Source organism: Nelumbo nucifera, chromosome 2 (assembly GCF_055504915.1).
Source record: "Nelumbo nucifera cultivar China Antique chromosome 2, China Antique-T2T, whole genome shotgun sequence".
Taxonomy (NCBI): Eukaryota; Viridiplantae; Streptophyta; class Magnoliopsida; order Proteales; family Nelumbonaceae; genus Nelumbo; species Nelumbo nucifera.
In genome coordinates, this window is record NC_142650.1 from 100347107 (window position 1) to 100365287 (window position 18181).

Below are 18181 nucleotides of genomic sequence, written 5' to 3' on the forward strand. Positions count from 1 at the left end.
AATACGCTTTTGAGTCATTGCACCATATTCATGTGTAACTTGCTTTTATGCAGAAGATTATCAACCTTTATGTTCTATATTTTTTTATTCTTTTAGATGCTCGGTGAAAGTCTTTACCCTCTAGTGGATCAGCAGGAGCATGATATGGCAGCCAAGGTGACAGGCATGCTCCCGAAGATGGACCAGATTAATGTTTTGCATTTGTTGGAGTCACCTGAAGCCTTGAAAAAAAAGGTGGTTGAAGCAATGGAATTGACTGTGAATGTGCACTGAATTGACTGTGCGCTTTCTCTTTCTCTGAATGATAACCTTGTTTCCTAAACAGAATTGACTGTACGCTTTCTCTTTTTCTGAATGATAACCTTGTTTGCTAAACAGAATTGACTGTGAATGTACACTAAACAAAATAAATTTTCTTTCTTTTTTTCTCCAACTAAAGTTCCAAAAGCTATCGTGAAAAGAAACAAGTTATCACTGAGAAAGTACAAGTGGCAATGTGGATGAAGCAACATGGAAGAGTTCTTGATGCTTTAAGGAGTGGTCCAATTCCAAAAATCCAAGCATGCATGAAACTGGGAAGCATGCAAGAGGCTTTATCACTGGCATCTGCCATTCTGGTTGCTGGTGTTCCATTGGCTATTGTTCCTGAGCCCACACAAGCATAATGTTATGATGTTTCTCATGTATTAATTTGTATTAGAGAATTTGTATTCATTTAAAACTTAACATATATTAATTCGTGATTCGAATGTATTAATTTTTTTAGTAGAAAAATATTTTGAATGGAAATAGATCTTTTAAATTGCATTAATATTGATTTTTGTACTTTTTTATGTTAATTGGATATTGTATTTAAGCATTTTGTTTTGGATATTATAATAATTATTAATTTAATTAAATTTTTTTATTTAAATTTATTTTTATGCATTATTTATCATGAGATTTGTATTAAATAGGTGCTTAAAAAATGTTGAAATCAAATCGATATAAATAATAAAAAATAAAAAAATAAAACTCAACGGTCATACAACCTCCGCCTTAGACATAAAAGAGGTCCAAGATGGCGGTCTTGACCACCACCTAAAAATGGAAGCAATATATCAACGGACCTAAGGTGGCAGTCTAAAGAGGTCTACGACGGTAATCCTAACTGCCACCTAAAAACGGAAGCAACATATCAATGGACCTAAGGCAGCGGTCCAAAGAGCTCTAAGGCGGCAATCCTAACCGCCACCTGAAAACGGAAGCAACATAGCGACAGACCTAAGGCGGTGGTCCAAAGAGCTCTAAAGCGGCGGCCCTGACCGCCTCCTAAAAACAGAAGCAACATATCGACGGACCTAGGTCCTGACTACCACCTTTATTAACTTTAAGCCGGTGGTTGTGACATACCGCTGGTTTAGGAATGATTGAACCATGTCAGACCGGTCCTTAAAGGCAGCAGTCTTTTCTCTCTAAGCCGGTGGTCTTGACCTAGGCTGGCAATGGTTTAGGGGACAAACTCATGAATGTCGCCTTACCTCTAAGGTGGTGGTCCTCCGACCATCGGCTTTGACCGTTTTCCTTGTAGTGTCGTAGTGGTATAAACATGTTTGTAAATCAGGCATTGGTTTTGATGTGGCATTTTATGCATAAAAGAATTGTGGTGGACAAAGAGGTTGTCTATATGGTTTCCAAGTGTAGGTGTTGCAGTGCACCAGGTCTTGAATCGTTTGATCATCTCTTTGGTAATTGAGTGCTAGCCTTCAAATGTTGGACTACTTTGAAAGTATTTTTGACATTCTTATACATAGATCTCAACATGTCAGAGATCGAACATCAATCGATGGGATCTATCCGTGGTTTTAAAAAATGACCCAAAAACGGAATCGTTCTGGCCACTGGTTTTTAGGTTGACGGTTTGATCATCTGGTTTGAAAGGATAGCCCTTCTGATAATAAAAATTTAAGAACAAAAAATAATTAACAATAAAAAATGGCCAAAACTATTGAACGGGTGGGTCGACAGGTTAATGGTTCAATCACCCAGGTCAATGGATTATTGACTAATTCAATGATTTTTGTCCAGGGACCAAGTTTGGGATAAAATGAAACCGATTGCTTAGACGGTTCCCGAGCCAAACAGTCCGACCGTCTGAATCAACAGCAGTTTGAAAACCACGGATCTATGTGATAGAGATATTCAAACGAAGTGTTAAAAATTATTCCTTCAATCCTTCAATTCCTTGGGAAGTTTGGCTTGAAAAATGTCAAAGAACTTGTGAAAACACTTGTATATATAACAGCCACCAAATTCATTGAAAAAATAAAAGATCCAGGAATTGAACAAGGCTTCTCCTCCTCCACATTATGAAGAATCAAACCATCCGTGGACTTACTTAATCCAAGTCACAATAAAACCTCGGTAAAATGGATACCTCCCTCAAATGGTTTTTTCAAGTTTAAACAGACGAAACTTCTAGAGGTAATATAGGACTATCGAGAGAGAATGGAATCAAAAGAATTCCCATTGGCAGGATGGTTGCAGCCTTATTGGCGTTTTATGATTTTTACTCTTTAGCTCAAGCAGAGTTATTTGCAGTTCTTGATGGATTAACTCTTTGCCTCCGACTTCAGCTTCAAATAGCAATAGTGGAGAGATAGTAAGCTTTGGTTGAAATGATGAACGGTTTGATCTCAGTTCCATGGATCATTCATTATACTGCTCTCAAGATTAAAGATTTGGTTTCTTCTATGAATGTCATTTTCATACATACGTTCCATGAAGCGAACAAGTAAGCTGACATTTTAGCGAATACAGGTTATTGATGAAGAGGCGTTTCAAATTTATTTTAATCTCATTGAGCTCCTAGAAAGAACCAGAATTTCAGCATTAGAGGACCGAATAGGTCTTCACTCTACTAGGATTAGATGGATGTAATTAGGTTTTTTTTTGTCCTTGGATTGTATGGGGTTGGGATGAGTTCGTGAGGGAGTATTAAGGATAATGATCCAGCTCATACGATTGGGTCAGGATAAAGTTCATCGCATGGATCAGTCATGCGATGAACTCCATCGCAGGTCTATCCTTATTGTGTTTAACCTATCTATACAATCCCTTATATCCCTTACCTGTAAATTTCTTGATCCTGTAGACTTCTTTTCTCATGTAAACACTTACTTTATAAATAGCACACGACTGGTGCTCACTCTCACCATCAAGATTATCATATTCTTCAATTATGGGTCTCCTAGGTTTTTCTTAACTTGGTATCAAAGCCATGGCTCACAACCGCATGCATTCTACAGAGAGCTCGAACTCAAGTGGCTCAAATCCCTTTCTGAGTTCTGCCTTGGGATCACGGGTATCCAATGTTCTCAACATCTCTCATTCTCTCCTATCAAACTAAATCATGACAACTATCTTCCATGGAAGGCGCATATGGTTCTTGTTCTTAGAACGCACAAGCTACTGGGACTCGTGGAGGGTACCATGCAACCACCTCCAACTCATGTTAATGGGCCAAACAGTCAGAGAATGGTGAATCCTGACTATGACAACTGGGTGCAGCTAGATCAACTGGCGCTCGGATGGATTATCTCATCACTAATTAAAAGTGTGGTAACTGAGTTAATTGGTTTAACTACTTCAGCCAAGGTATGGCAAGTTCTATCAGCAACATACTCTACCATTTCGAGATCGAGGGTTCTTCATCTTAAAAGGCAGTTGCAAAGCATAGAAAAGGGCTCTCAGTCCATAACAGAGTATGTTAAGAAAGCTAAGGGAATAGCTGATAGTCTAGCTGCAATTTCTAAACGCATTGGTGATTACAAATAGACCCGATTTTGATCATCTTACCATTAATAATGTAATGGGGTTATTATTGAATCATGAATCCTAGTTGGAGCAACATAACCAACCCACTAATGATAACCCTCCCTCAGCAAATCTGGCCACTCAAGGAAAAAATAAAAATAACTGGAATTCTCAAGCCACAACAAATCGTGGTAGTTCTGCTCCATTTAATGGTAGGGGTCGTGGTGGTCAGAATCATGGTGGAAACCCTAATTAGTCCACTAGCGGCAGAGGTAACAATGGTGGCCGTGGTAGAGGTAATTCTTTGATTATATGTCAAGTTTGCAACAACCTGGACATGGCACACTTACATGCAAGAGATGTTATGATCTGTCCTATCAAGGAGAACAACAGACTCCTAATCCAGTAGCATATCACTCAAGTCTCAGCAATGAACTTGACCCAGCATGGTATTCGGTTTGCAGACTCGTTCAGATTACACGAGTCAGGATCAAGTTACAATTGGTAATGGTCAGGTTTGAAGATTTTACATTCAGGATCATTATCCTTACAACACAACTATCATAAATTTACTTTACATATGGTTTATCATGTTATTCAAATCACGAAGAATCTAATCTCAATAAGCAAATTCACTAAGGACAATGATATTTATTTTGAATTTCATCGTGATTTATTTCTTGTGAAGGACCATACGGGGAGAGTTCTAGTCAAAGGAACCAGTAGAGATGGTCTTTACCAGTTGCCAAGGGGGACTCAAGTCAACAATAAAGTGACTGTCTTTGTTGGAGAATGCACAACCGTTTCAGGTTGGCATCAATGGTTGGGTCGTGCTGCATTCAAAGTAGTGAGTCAAGTCATTTCCATGTATGATTTACCTTGTGAGAGTCGAGTTAGTAAATTTAATTGTTAGTCTTGTCAAATGGGTAAGAGTCGTAGGCAACATCTTCTGGTCTCTTCATTTACTTCAATGCAGCCGTTAGATCTTATTTATTCTAATGTATTGGGACCAACCCCAACTTAATCCAATAAAGGTCATTGATATTATGTTATTTTTGTGGATGATTATTCTAAGTTCACCTGGATGTATCCTCTCACCAAGAAATCCAAAGCTATCGATGCCTTCTTGAGCTTTAGACGTCATGTAGAATGGTTGTTTGCTACAAAAATTAAGAGTTTTCAATCTGACTAGGGAGGAGAGTTTCATACTTTCTCTTGGTACCTTGACTCTAAAGGCATCTTACATCGGCTGACGTGTCCCCACACTCATGAACAGAATGGCGCAGTTAAATGAAAATACCAACACATTATTGAATCTACGTTATCTCTACTGGCTTCTTCCTCTCTCTCGTTTTCCTTTTGGACTGATGTTGCTCAGACGGCTGTCTATCTGATCAACAAACTACCTTCTTCTACTCTTTAAGGTCGATCTCCATATGAAGTATTATTTCATTGGACTCCTAATTATAAATTCATCAAAATTTTTGGATGTGTGTGTTACCCATTACTCCGACCTTACAATCGCCATAAGTTTGAATTCTGATCTCAGCAGTGCCTCTTTCTCGGATATAGTGCCACTCACAAAGGATATAGGTGCTTTCATCCAACTAGTGGAAAAGAATATATCAGTTGAAATGTTGTATTCGGCAAATACTACTTTCCCAGTACACAGTTACTCTCTTCTTCCAATTCAAGTATTAACACTACATCACTCTCCATAGGTGTTGCAGCTGGCCCCGTTACAGGACCACCTCGGATCTGCCCACCACTGGCACCCTCACCAGTGATTGATGTCCAACCTCCCTCTTTGGATGTCTCAGTAGCTACCGAGACCTTATTTGCTTCACCCAAGTTGTCTTCAGACTCCCCAGTAGGTTCGACTAATTCAAGTAATTCAGCCTCTACTTCTGGACCACCACAACACACTAGACTGGTTCAAGAACTCCTTGACTCCACTCTAGTTGTGTTGGCCCCTGATCAATGACGAACGCATCCCATGGTCACGAGATAAATGAGCTCCTCCACGTCTCTTACCAAGACAACTGCTCGGTATCCTATTCCCAATGCTCTTCTTGTTGACATTAGCCCAGACAAATGTGAACCAACAACATATTCCACTATAGCCAAGAGTCCACAATGGCAACACACTATGCAACAAGAATACAATGCTCTCATGAACAACAATACTTCTTAGCTTGCTCCCTATTGTTCGGGCATGAAAGTAATAGGTACCAAATGGATTTACAAAATTAAACATAAATCTGATGGGACAATTGATCGTCACAAGGCCCGCCTAGTAGCACAAGGCTTCAGTCAAATGCCAGGGCTTGACTTCACTGATACATTCAGTCCGGTGGTCAAACTAGTAATTGTGCATACTATCATTGTGATTGCTCTCTCTCGGGTGGGACATCCAGCAACTTGATATTAACAACGCCTTTTTAAATGGGTTCGTCAATGAAGATATATATGTTAAGCAACCCAAAGGGTTTGAAGATCCATCCAATCCCACACATGTTTGTAAATTGCATAAGGCATTGTACGCCTTCGCCAAGCTCCAAGGGTGTGGTTTTCTCGGCTAAGTACTGCTCTCATCTACTTTGGCTTCCGATGTTCTCAAGCTGATCCTTCCTTGTTCATCTATCAACATGATGGGATCACTGCATTCATACTAGTCTATGTCGACGACATCCTAGTCACTGGATCTTCTTCTCATATTGTTTCTCATATCATTTCAGCTCTATCCAACACCTTTGCATTGAAGGATTTGGGCCGTCTGCATTTATTTTTGGACATAATCCTACATCTACAAGGTTAGTTTTGTCTCAACACCGCTACATCCTTGACTTACTATGGCAGAGTAAACTTGCTGATGCCAAGCCCATATCTTCTCCCATGTCACCCTTTTTCAAATTGTCCTCTCTTCAAAGAATAGCTTTTTCAGATCCATCAGAATATAGGAGTATCATTGGTGCACTTCAGTACATCACCATCACTCGACCCAACATTGCCTATTTGGTCAACAAAGTTTGTCGGTTCCCTCATGCTCCCACTGATGCTCATTGGACTACAATCAAACGGATTCTCCATTACCTCAAAGTCACATTAGATGTTGGTCTTCATTTTACTCCATCCCCTTCTCTTCAGCTACATGCCTACAGTAATGCTGATTGGGCTGGGTGCCCTGACGATCGTAAATCCACCGGTGGGGTGGGTATTGCATATACTTGGCGTCCAACATCATAGCTTAGAGCGCTAAGAAACAAGCCACTATAGATCATTCAAGCACTGAAGTAAAATTCCGAGCACTTGCCAATTCTATAACGGAGCTACTATGGGTTTCGGTTGCATGGTGTGACAATGTTGGAGCTACACATCTAACTCCATATGTAGAGGTCGACTTCCACTTTCTACGTGACTTAATCCTCAAACGGAAACTAGTAGTCAGGTTCATCTCATCAAAGGATCAGATTGCTGACATCATGACAAAGGCCCTACCAACACCGCGATTTCTGCACCTTCGATCCAAGCTACACGTCTTCTCGAAGTCGTTTCTCTTGCAGGGTCATATTAAGAATAATGATCCAACTCATATGATTGGATCAGGATAAAGTTCATGCATGGATCAACTCTATCGCAGGTCTATCCTTATCAGTTATCATGTTTATCCTATACAATCCCTTATATCCCTTATCTATAAATTTCCTGATCCTGTAGACTTATTCTCTCATAAACACTTACTTTATAAATAGCACAAGGCTGGTGCTCACTCTCACCACCTAGATTATCATATTCTTCAATTCTGGGTTTCCTCTGTTTTTCTTAACTGGGAAAGATTTATAATCTTCGGTGGCTAAGATTATTGTTAATAGAATTAAACCCTTTCTTGAAAGGATCATTAATTATTCTGTATCAAAATGCCTTTACTCCCAAATGGTTTATCAATAATAATATTATCATCACCTAAGAGGTTATACATACAATGAAGAAGCAAAAAGGAAGACAGGGCCATTTGCTACTTAAACTAGACTTATCAAAAGCCTATTATAGGATTGAATGGCAGTTTATCATGAGGATTCTCTCTTCCTTAGGTTTTGTGCTCCAATTCTGTGAAATTATTTCACTTTATTTCCTCTACAAGCTTAGGCTTAGGGGTACTAGTAAAGAGAAGTCCTGACCGTGCTTTTTGACCTATATTCTTTACACTGAGATCCTCTCAAGGCAACTTACTCAGTCCCATAAATATGGGACAATTGGGAGGTATATGATTTGATTGCACAGAAGTGAAATTCAATCACCTATTTTTTGTTGATTACATGCATTTGTTTGGAAGGTGTTCAAATCAAGAGATTACAATGGAATCAAAGCCCATTGACCTTTTCAAGAAATTCTCGGGGCAAATTATTAATTATCAAAAATCAGCATTCTCTTTCAGCAAGAATCTACACCAAAGCCTCAACCCTAGGCATAAAATTGATGCCTCTAATTGAGAAGTACCTTGGAAGTCCCATGTTCTTTGGTAAATCTAAATGCCATAACTGGAATGAGTTAATTGAACGGGTTAGAAGAAAATTCGGTGGGTGGAAAATGAATTTTCCATCACAAATGGGAAGATCGGTTCTAATCAAATCAACTCTAGAGTCTATACCCACCTACCATATGCAATATTTTCTACTCCTGAAAGAGATTTGCCAAAAACTTGACTCCACTTGTTGTAATTTCTGATGGTGACAATCAGACGAAAATAAAAGACTTCACTCTAGGACGTGGTATAAAATTGCAACTCTGAAGGATAATGGTGGGCTTGGGTTTTGTCGTGTTGAAGTTAGAAATCTGGCCCTCATTTCGAAACTGCTATGAAGATTCATTACTATTCTCTCTGGTCAAAGATCCCTGAAGAAAACTATTTACAGAGTGCCAATATTGGGAATTTTAATATGAAATCACTCTTCCTATCCTTGGGTAGGATGTTGAAGTGCAGAGATAAATTGAGAAAGGGAGGATGGCATGTTGATTTCCTCCATGACCTGTGGTGTAAACATGACTTATTTTTAAGTGGCATAGGAAACCATCCCTCGTACCCAGGTAAGGAAGCCAATTTCATTGATCCTGAACTCCTGATGATGGTGTTTGGCATATAGATAGACTCCAACAGTTCATAGATATATGGTTCAACTCTCTAAGTAAAATTTGCAATATTTCACTCCCTAGGCCTCACAGCACTATGGCTCAACATAGACTGGTGTAGACCTATACAAAACGGGGAAATCTAACTACATCCTCAATTAGAAGACTCCTCTCAAACAAGGACGTCCTTAGTGGGTCCTCCGTTGGTTTTTTGTATGCTGAGATAAAGTGGAATCAACTCTAGAGGTTAAAACTCCTACTTCAAGTCAACAAATTGTATGTGCGGAAGAGTCTTCTTAATATTTTTCCAACAAGAAATAGTATATGCAGGTTCTTTCCACTCCAAGAGAGATTAGTCTATAGTGGCGTCGAAGAAACAAACATCCATTGTCTTTTTCTTTGCCCAAGAGTCCAGCCTGTGTGGTTTAGCTATTGGCTCTAGTTCAAACCACTGGAAATTCAGTCCACAAAAGTATCTGAGTTTGTCCATCATTGGTGTAAGCTCGACGTACCTGCAAATGATAATGAGAAGGGATGCTTTAGGGATGATAATTTTCCTCAATTTAAAATTTTTATTTATTTTAAGTAATTTATTTATCAAAACAAATTATGTTATTTAAAAAATTGCAGGGATATGGGTCCCCGTGGGGAATTTATATCGGGGGTAGAAGACAAATTTTATCCCTAATAGAGATCGAAAATGAGGATAGAGGTTAACTTCAAAATCGGAGGTAGGAACAGGGAATATGATCCCCACCGCGAACTCGTCCCTTTGCCATTCCTAAATGCTTATTTATGGGAGCAATTATTATGAGGCAAATCTGATTAGCTAGTAATGCCATGATTTTTGAGGGAGCTCATTTTGATCAACATAAGATCATTACCTTGGCCCATGCCCATATCTTTGCTCTAAATAGCAATGACCAGCATCCTATCAAGACTGCTACCCCTAGTCCTTAGATGGTGCACCGGAAAAAACCCCCTATTGGGTGTAACTGTACTTTTCCTTAAAAAGGGGGAATGGCTGATACTCCTAGTGCCAAAATTTGTAGGTTTAAAGTACATATGAGGTAGGTGCCAGTTCGGAATTGATGTTAATTCATGAACGGGTATGAGTACATAAGGTGTGTTTTTTGGTCGTTTTGAATATTTATAGCTGTGTAGTGAGAATCAAATTTCTGCATTGGATGTATCCGTACTTCTCCGTAAAAATTAATGTTGATGCGGCCGTTAGTGCTACAACAGCTTCTGTCGGCCGAGTTTGTGGTCAGAGATCATATCGGATCTTTCTTGTTTGCTCATGCTTCCCCTAGCTCTCTGTGTGAGAACCTAATCTAGCCGAGCAAACAACTTTCTACCATGGCCTATCCGTGCCTTAGACATGCAATTTTCGCAGTTATTTTTGAGGATGATGCTCTACAAATAGTCAATATTCTGTTGGCTGGTTCTGGTATCCCATCGTGGAGACTTCACACTGTAGTCTCAGATTACACAGATTACAGAAGTATTCTTCTCCACAATCCTTCTTTCTTGGTCAGATAATATATGTTCCTGGGAAAGCAAATTAATGGTGCAGCTCACTATGCAGCAAAAGAATGGACTCACTTTAAATAGTTGCTTTATCTGTAATCCCTGACTTTCTCGCTACTATTATTGTAGCTAACTCTTTTTATCAAGATTGATGAATGAATAATTAGCCTATGGGCCTTCGAAAAAGTAAAACAAAAAGGCATTTTCGATATGTTTGCTCACCTATTTATTTTCTCTTTTTGTTTATTTACATTTAACAAGACCTATAATGGGTTTCACCATTCTTTTAACCAAATAAGACTTTAAAGATCAGAGTTGTTATGTGTTTAACACCTATTGGCTAAGTATCCAAGGATACTTTTAAATATTTGAATGGGAAAATGTCTAATAAAGTTGCGGGTTGGAAAAAATATTCTCTATCACTTGTTGGGAGGTTAACTTTAATTAATGCTTCTGCTTTCATGGTTACACAATTTGTTATGCAATCGTTTAAAATCTCAAATATTATTGTTGCTGATTTAGATAAAAACAGAAGGGATTTCCTTTAGGCAAAAGAGAGTTGTCAAAACCCCATTCATCTTGTTAAGTGGAATAGGGTTTATACTCCCAAAATGTGGGGTGGATTAGGTGCAAAGAACTTCAGATGGCTTAATAAAACTCTTCTCGCTAAAATAGGGTGGAAAATTTTAAATTGTCATGATAATCTTTTGGTCAAGGTTGTAAATAATAAATATCTTAGAAATAGTAATTTCTGGGATGCAAATAAGAAGAAAAGTTGGTCTTGAGCCTAGAGAGGTATTATGGGTTCAAGAAATCTTATTAGAAGGGGCTCTATGTGGAGGATTGGCAATGGTAGAAGTGTGAATTTTTTGTTAGATTCATGGGATGGAAAAGACCTATTAATAGAATTGAGGGACAGTAGTGTTCCTACTGATGTGAATATGACTATTTGTAGGGTAATCGATTTTGAAAGAAGAATATGGAATGAGGATAGCATTCTGTCACTTGCCAACCAGTAGATTTGGAAATTGATAAAACCTATCCTTATTCCCCATGAGGATTCTAAAGATAAAAGAGTTTGGAAGTTCACCCCGGATGGGAACTTCTCTTTTAAATCGGCCTATGGGGAGGAAAGTCGATTTAATGGTGGTGCGGATTCTATTTCTGACTATTAGAAATTTTTTTTGAATCTCATGCTTCTGCTAAAAATTAAAATTTTCCTATTCTTTTTACTTAATAATAGACTTCCTACAAAAAACCTCATTTATAGGGATTTTGGGTTGGGTCCTACATGTGTCTTTTGTGGGGAAGTTGAAAATATTGACCACTTTTTTATTAATGTAGTGTGGCTAAGCAAGTTTGGAGTTTCCTTTGGAGGGAACTGCCAATTCTTGTGAGCTCTTCTATCTCAATGGACATGTGGTGGAATAATTTATGTAAATCTAGTGGTATCTTCAAAGACTACTTCATTAGAGAAAAATTTGCTTCTGTCTCTTTGTTCATTTGGAAGAACAGAAATAGTAAATGTTTTAATGGTTGTACTTGTGATGTGGAGACCATCATTAATAGTCTTGGCCTACTGGAATGAGACTAAAGAGATATCCTCTTGTTTGGTTAATAATAACAGAAAAATGGTAACCCACATTGAGTGACTCAGGCCCAAACACAACTGCATCAAGATTAACTTTGACAAATCTTGCTTGAATGGTGGCAAATGTGCAATTGGTTGCATAGCTAGGAAACATAAAGTTAAGTCCTAGAATCTAAACCTACTGGAATTGGAATTTTGACTATCAATCTTGCTGAAGCTTGGGCAGCTTGGGAAGCCATTAATATGGCTATCAACTATAGGGATCAGAAAATCGTCATTGAAGGTAAGCTAGTTAACGACTTCCTCAATGGTAGACTTGTGCCTCTGTGGAGATTGGAAAGTGTCATCAAAGAACGCTGAAACCTAGTGGACTTTTTGAATTTAAATATCAAATTCAAGCATGCGTATTAGGAAGCAAATCAATCGACAAACTGATTAGCTCATAAAGCTCTTTTCAGCAGGGGGTGATAGGGGTCTTAGTTTTAGTGATTTTATTTTCATTTGTGATTCGGATGTAAGGGGAAGAGCTACCCCAAGGCTTGTGTAGCTTATCTTTTAACTATCAAAAAAACAACACCTATCGGCTAAGTGTATTATTATTTCATCCTTTTCACTCAATTTTATTTGGCTTATATATAGGTATATTAATAATGCTTGTTCGATCATAAACTTGTTGTTTAACATCTTGATGATCATAAACATCCAAACTCTACTACTTTGGGTATATATAACCTTTGTTGAATAACGCAGGAACAATAGTTTTTTTTTTTTTTTTTTGTTAGGACCCAATGAGAAGAGAGATCCAAAATTAAATTTATTACGTTGGTTTGAACAAGTCACAGTTCATAGAAACTTTCTACGTCAAATTAAAGAAAGTCTACATATCAGTAATTTCACATAAGAAATTTATGAATTTGATACATACATAGAACAATAAATTAAACATTAAAGTAAATCAAGAAGGCTATACAAAAATATATGAATTTATTAACATTTGCATAGTTACAACCCAAAATTGTATCATGCATGCAGAAAATTAATGAATGTCCTCTACCCTCTGCACTACTTATGGCGACTGAAATAATGCATTGTCAAATGGTAGCAAATGCGTTGTTTCTTGGCCATGTGATACTGTACTGATCCAAATCTCTATTCTCACTTGAAGTTGAATAAGTGTCCCATAGGCTCGATGATTCATTTGGGAAATACCCAACCTCTCGATCATCTTGTTGAACTAATGAATTTTGTTTCCTCAATCTTAACCCCTCAAGCTCCACAACAACTTCTCTCATTGTTGGCCTTTTCTTCCCATTCAAATTCAAACATTTCTTTGCAAGGTTGGCAACCATACAGAGCTCCTCTTTTGCACTATCCTTCACAACTTCATTGTCAAGAACTTCAAAAAGATTGTTCTCTTCTAATGAAGACATAAAATATACAGCTAAATTTTTCTCCTCTAAGGGTCTGGTAGAAGAAACTGCTTTCTCACCTGTTAAGAGCTCTATGAGAACTACTCCAAAACTATAGACATCACTCTTGTCTGTATAATGGCTTGACCGAAAGTACTCTGGGTCCAAGTACCCAAAGGTTCCTTTCACCATGGTGGTTAAGTGAGTTTGATCAGTTACTATTGACCTAGAAGTCCCAAAATCTGATAGTTTGGCTCTAAGCTTATCATCCAAAAGTATGTTTGAGGACTTAATGTCTCTATGATAAATGGGTACTGAAGCTGCTGAATGCAAGTAAGCCAGTGCTCCTGCAACCTCAATGGCAATTCTTAAGCGATTATCCCAAGAAAATGATAAACCATCATCTCGATCATGGATGTAGTTGAAAAGGTTTCCACCAGATATGAACTCATACACTAGCATAGGAACTTCTGTCTCTAAGCAACAACCTAATAATCTAACCACATTCCTATGATTAATCTGAGAAAGTATCACAAACTCATTGATGAATTGCTCACTTTGGTCATCATCTACCTTTTTGGACTTCTTAATTGCTACAATTCTTCCATCTGATAGCATACCTTTGTAAACTGTCCCTTGACCTCCTTGGCCAAGAATTCGATTCTTATTATAATTGTCAGTTGCTTTTTCTAACTCTTCTGCAGTAAAAACATTTATTTTCTCAGGAGCACAATCTTGTGAAGACATCTGTTGTTGTAACAACAATCCACCATTTCGTTTGAAGAAGTTCTTTTTGACCTTTTTGATCTCTCTTCTCTTTAGTGCTTTATATAGCCAAAAGCTAAAAATAAACATCAATAGTAGTCCAAACCCCAATCCTACACCTGCACAAATAGTGGAAACAAAGAAATAGAAACTTAATGAAAAAGATTATATCAATCTTAAAGGATATAATATAGTAATGTTTTCATTTTCTAAACGAACTTTATCTTTATCCAACTCAACTTATGACAAGAAAATATGTAGTGAAAATCAGCATCAATCCGGATGCTTTAGTGGGACGGGAATGCAACTATTGGAGTGATAACTGGAGACTTTTTATAACCGTGGGGGAATTTGTGGTGCAAAAGAAGAATTCTTAGGACTGGTGACTATTAATACTGCTAAAGCAACAACTATATGAGAATAAATGAGACTAGTGTTTGGTGGCGTTTGGTTGCAATGCAAATTTTGATCAGGTGCAAAATTTGTACTTTGTTCAGATTTGCTTTTATTTGTTCCTAGTTATAATTTACATTCTTATCTGATACAAAATTTGTATTTTTTTGTCTTTTTTCTATTCATTGGCATTACAAATTTTGCATCTCAAAAGCTGATGCAAAATTTGTACCACCTTCCTCCCACTTCAATTATTTTCCATAAACTAGAGACCACAACATCTTGCATCCTACCTTACTCTAATACCAATTATTAGGGCTTTCAATGGGTTGGGTTGGGTTGGGTTGGAGCCGACAAACCCGATTAAGAATGGCAATAGGGCGGGGTTCCCATCCTCATTCCCACGGGGATCCCTATTCCCCGTGATTTTTTATAATGTCAATCATTTTGTTTTTGTTTTTCATTTATCTTAAGAATTAAATATAATATAGTTAAAATTTATAAGCCTATTAAAAATATACATACATGTATACATACATACATATATATATAGAGAGAGAGAGAGAGTAACAAGGATCCCCATAGGACTGGGATCAGGATTTATTATAATTGAGTCCATCGGGTCAGACCTGATTGCCCCAAGAACCACAATTTGATTCTAGGTCTAAAATTACATACCCTATCGGGTGCAATTCTGAATCCTTAATGTTTCTTGCAGGGTTGGTTCCGGATCTACCAGGAGTCCTGGGCCCAACCCAGGCCAGCCCGTTGGCAGCCCTAACAATCCTTCTCCAACCTCCATTCCTTTTCATTTAAAGTATTGTCGATGCATTTTTAATTACTTTCCATCAGTCTGGATTTCCTACTAACTTCCCTCTACTCCCCTTTCTATTAACCCATTAAAATTATTCCAGCTGTTACAAAGTCCTATCTAAAGTAACGATTGACTAATGTCTTAATTAATCCAATAATTAAATATTTTTAGAATAAAAATATAATAATTTTGAGTGGTCTATAACTCTTTTTCCGATGCATGAATTTGCTTACAAGGCTTAGAGAATTAGCTTGCATTTAATTAAAGAGAGAATGGGAAATTTGCATATAATTGAAATAGATATTTTTATTTGTATTTCTTTTCTAAGCCTAGTACAGCAAATTCATGCATAGAAAAAGAGTTACAAATAGGAGTGAGCAAAAAAAACTGAAAAAACCAATCGAAACTGAACTGAAAATCGGCTAACCAAACTAGTCGGTTCAGTGTTTCTAAAAAATCGGTGGTTAACAAAACCGACCAATATACATGTTTTTCTATATATATATATATATATATTATAAATTAATAAATACGCAATATATAAATATATGTATATTTATAATATATTATATATTATATATTATTTAAAATATAATATTTTATTTATATCTATAATTTTTTATCATATAGTTATATATTTTTATATTAAATATTATAAAGTCAAAAAAACTAAAAAACCGATGAACTAAACCGGTCAAGCGGTTAACCGACTGGTTTCAATTCAGTTCCAATTATTAGTTCCAAAAACCGATACTACCAGTTCGATTCACAAAAAAGGGTAACCGAACCGTAAGCACCCCTAGTTATAGACCACCCAAAATTATTATATTTTTATTTTTAAAAATATTTAATTAATGCATAAAATAGGTATTTCTTTAAAATAGTATCTAACAGAGGGATTAATTAAGGCATTAGTCAATCGTTACACTATATAGGACTTGGTGACAGCTGGAATAATTTTAAGGGAGAAGTACGGATACACACGATGCAGAATTCTGAATTCCAGCCCCCCTCTACAATTAGCCCTCTCCCCCCTATAAACCACATACTGCCCGTGAATTTGACATTAGATGCATTCCCCCTGTACTTTGGGCCTAGTAAATTTTGAGCTGGGCTGATCGGTACTTCTCCCTAATTTTAATGGGCTAGTAGAGAGGGGGGTAGAGGGAAGTTGGTAGGAAATCGGGACTGACTTTTCATTTAAAATCTCAGAAACAAATAATAAGACAGTCAACCAAATTTGTATTGCAACCAAAGACAACCTTACCATTTGTCCCAAGTCCTACTAATAATGCTATTCCCATGAGAAGAATCCATGACCAAGGAATCTTACCTAGGCTGATCGCTTTCACCAAATACCCTTTTCCCTTTTCGCAACGATGTCCAACCTTGCATCCTGACATGATTCATAAACCAATTAAAGTTGCTCAGTTCATCAATACTTCAAACATAAATTAATCCTTAACAAATGAATATTGAAACTGTGTATGTATGAACAAGCAAATAAATTGTACCTTGGCAGCCATGGGGAAGGTAGGGATTCCCTTCAAAAGGATACTTACAAATGCAAGTATTCCTCAAAGAGGACAAACTTATAGGGTAGGAATTGGGGCCACAATCTGACCACCAATCTAGCACCACCGGAACCTCTGTCATATTCCTGACATCGTAAGGGTTTGGTAAGTTGACGACGAACCACTGCTGGTCGACCACGAAAGCTGACTTGCACCCCAGTATTTCGTTGCAGATACCTGCACTAGTGATGGTCACATCTACGGTCTGCAGCGACCACGGAATCGGGGTCTGGCAACAGCTGATGCCGCAACAACCTTTCTTTTTGACGTCTCTGCCTGAGCAAGTCGAGATGCAGCCTACCGTACTGTTGTCGTGATGGTTATGGACGAAGGCACGGTTGTTGCAGCCGACTGCCACAAAGACGTTGCCGCTTTGTGAGAAGAAAAATGGGCTTCCTTCTAAACTGATGCGTCCATGGACTTCTGTCTCGTTGGGGCTCGAGAATGTTGGGACGTTGATACGCAGTTCTCCATTCATCGATATGTTCAGAACTTGGAAGCGACCAGTGCTTAAGCTCAGGAAAGGTGTGGGATGGCTAGAAGATCGATCACAAGTTATCTCAAATTGTTTGCGTTTGGAACATCGGTCTCCAATGCCGAAGGGGAAGGGAATACTGACATCCCCACATCTGTCTTGGCACCCAGGCTTCGCCAAGGGTGTTGCTTCTACGGCCGGTGCTTCTGTAAGCCATAATAACAGTATCGTTAATGAAGAGAAAAAGAACCAGAGCACGAGACGCAGAGCCATTCTCTTCTCCTCTCGGTGAGGGTTGGTCAAACCCGTGACCAATGTTTATTCTTATCATAAATTGCAACCTTCTCTAATAAATTTCTGCCTGATCAAAGATGACATTTTCGTCTTCCTGCTAAAACAAGACTTTGTGGAAGGCTCAATTCTTCTAGAAAGAAGACTTGACCTAATCTTTGAATAAGCCACGTCCAGGATCTGCTAGAGACAAACAAGAAGTCGAAAGCAGCAGGTCTACGGTACAATTAAAATAGAGATGAAATTTCTGGCTTGAGAGTTGGTGCCTGAATTAGTCAATGTGTATGTTTCTTCGAGACTGATTGATTTATATGGGGCCATGCAAAGTTGCACAGATTCCTTGATGTTTCTCATTCATGTATTACTGTATTAGGCCTGGAATCCTCTTTGCACCCACTGATCCCAATAACAGATTAA

The 18181-nt window shown here is 37.9% G+C and overlaps 1 protein-coding gene across 1 annotated transcript; it reads right to left on the reverse strand.

The window, feature by feature from the left end:
• Window positions 1-12988: 12988 nt before the first annotated feature.
• LOC104606320 (wall-associated receptor kinase-like 2) lies at window positions 12989-18139 on the reverse strand. The gene is made up of 3 exons (XM_010271456.2): window positions 16939-18139; window positions 16758-16820; window positions 12989-14336 (listed from the first exon to the last, which is right to left on the reverse strand). The coding sequence occupies exons 1-3, from the start codon at window positions 17744-17746 to the stop codon at window positions 13135-13137; spliced, it is 2073 nt and encodes a 690-aa protein (XP_010269758.1). The 5' UTR covers window positions 17747-18139; the 3' UTR covers window positions 12989-13134.
• Window positions 18140-18181: the final 42 nt, after the last annotated feature.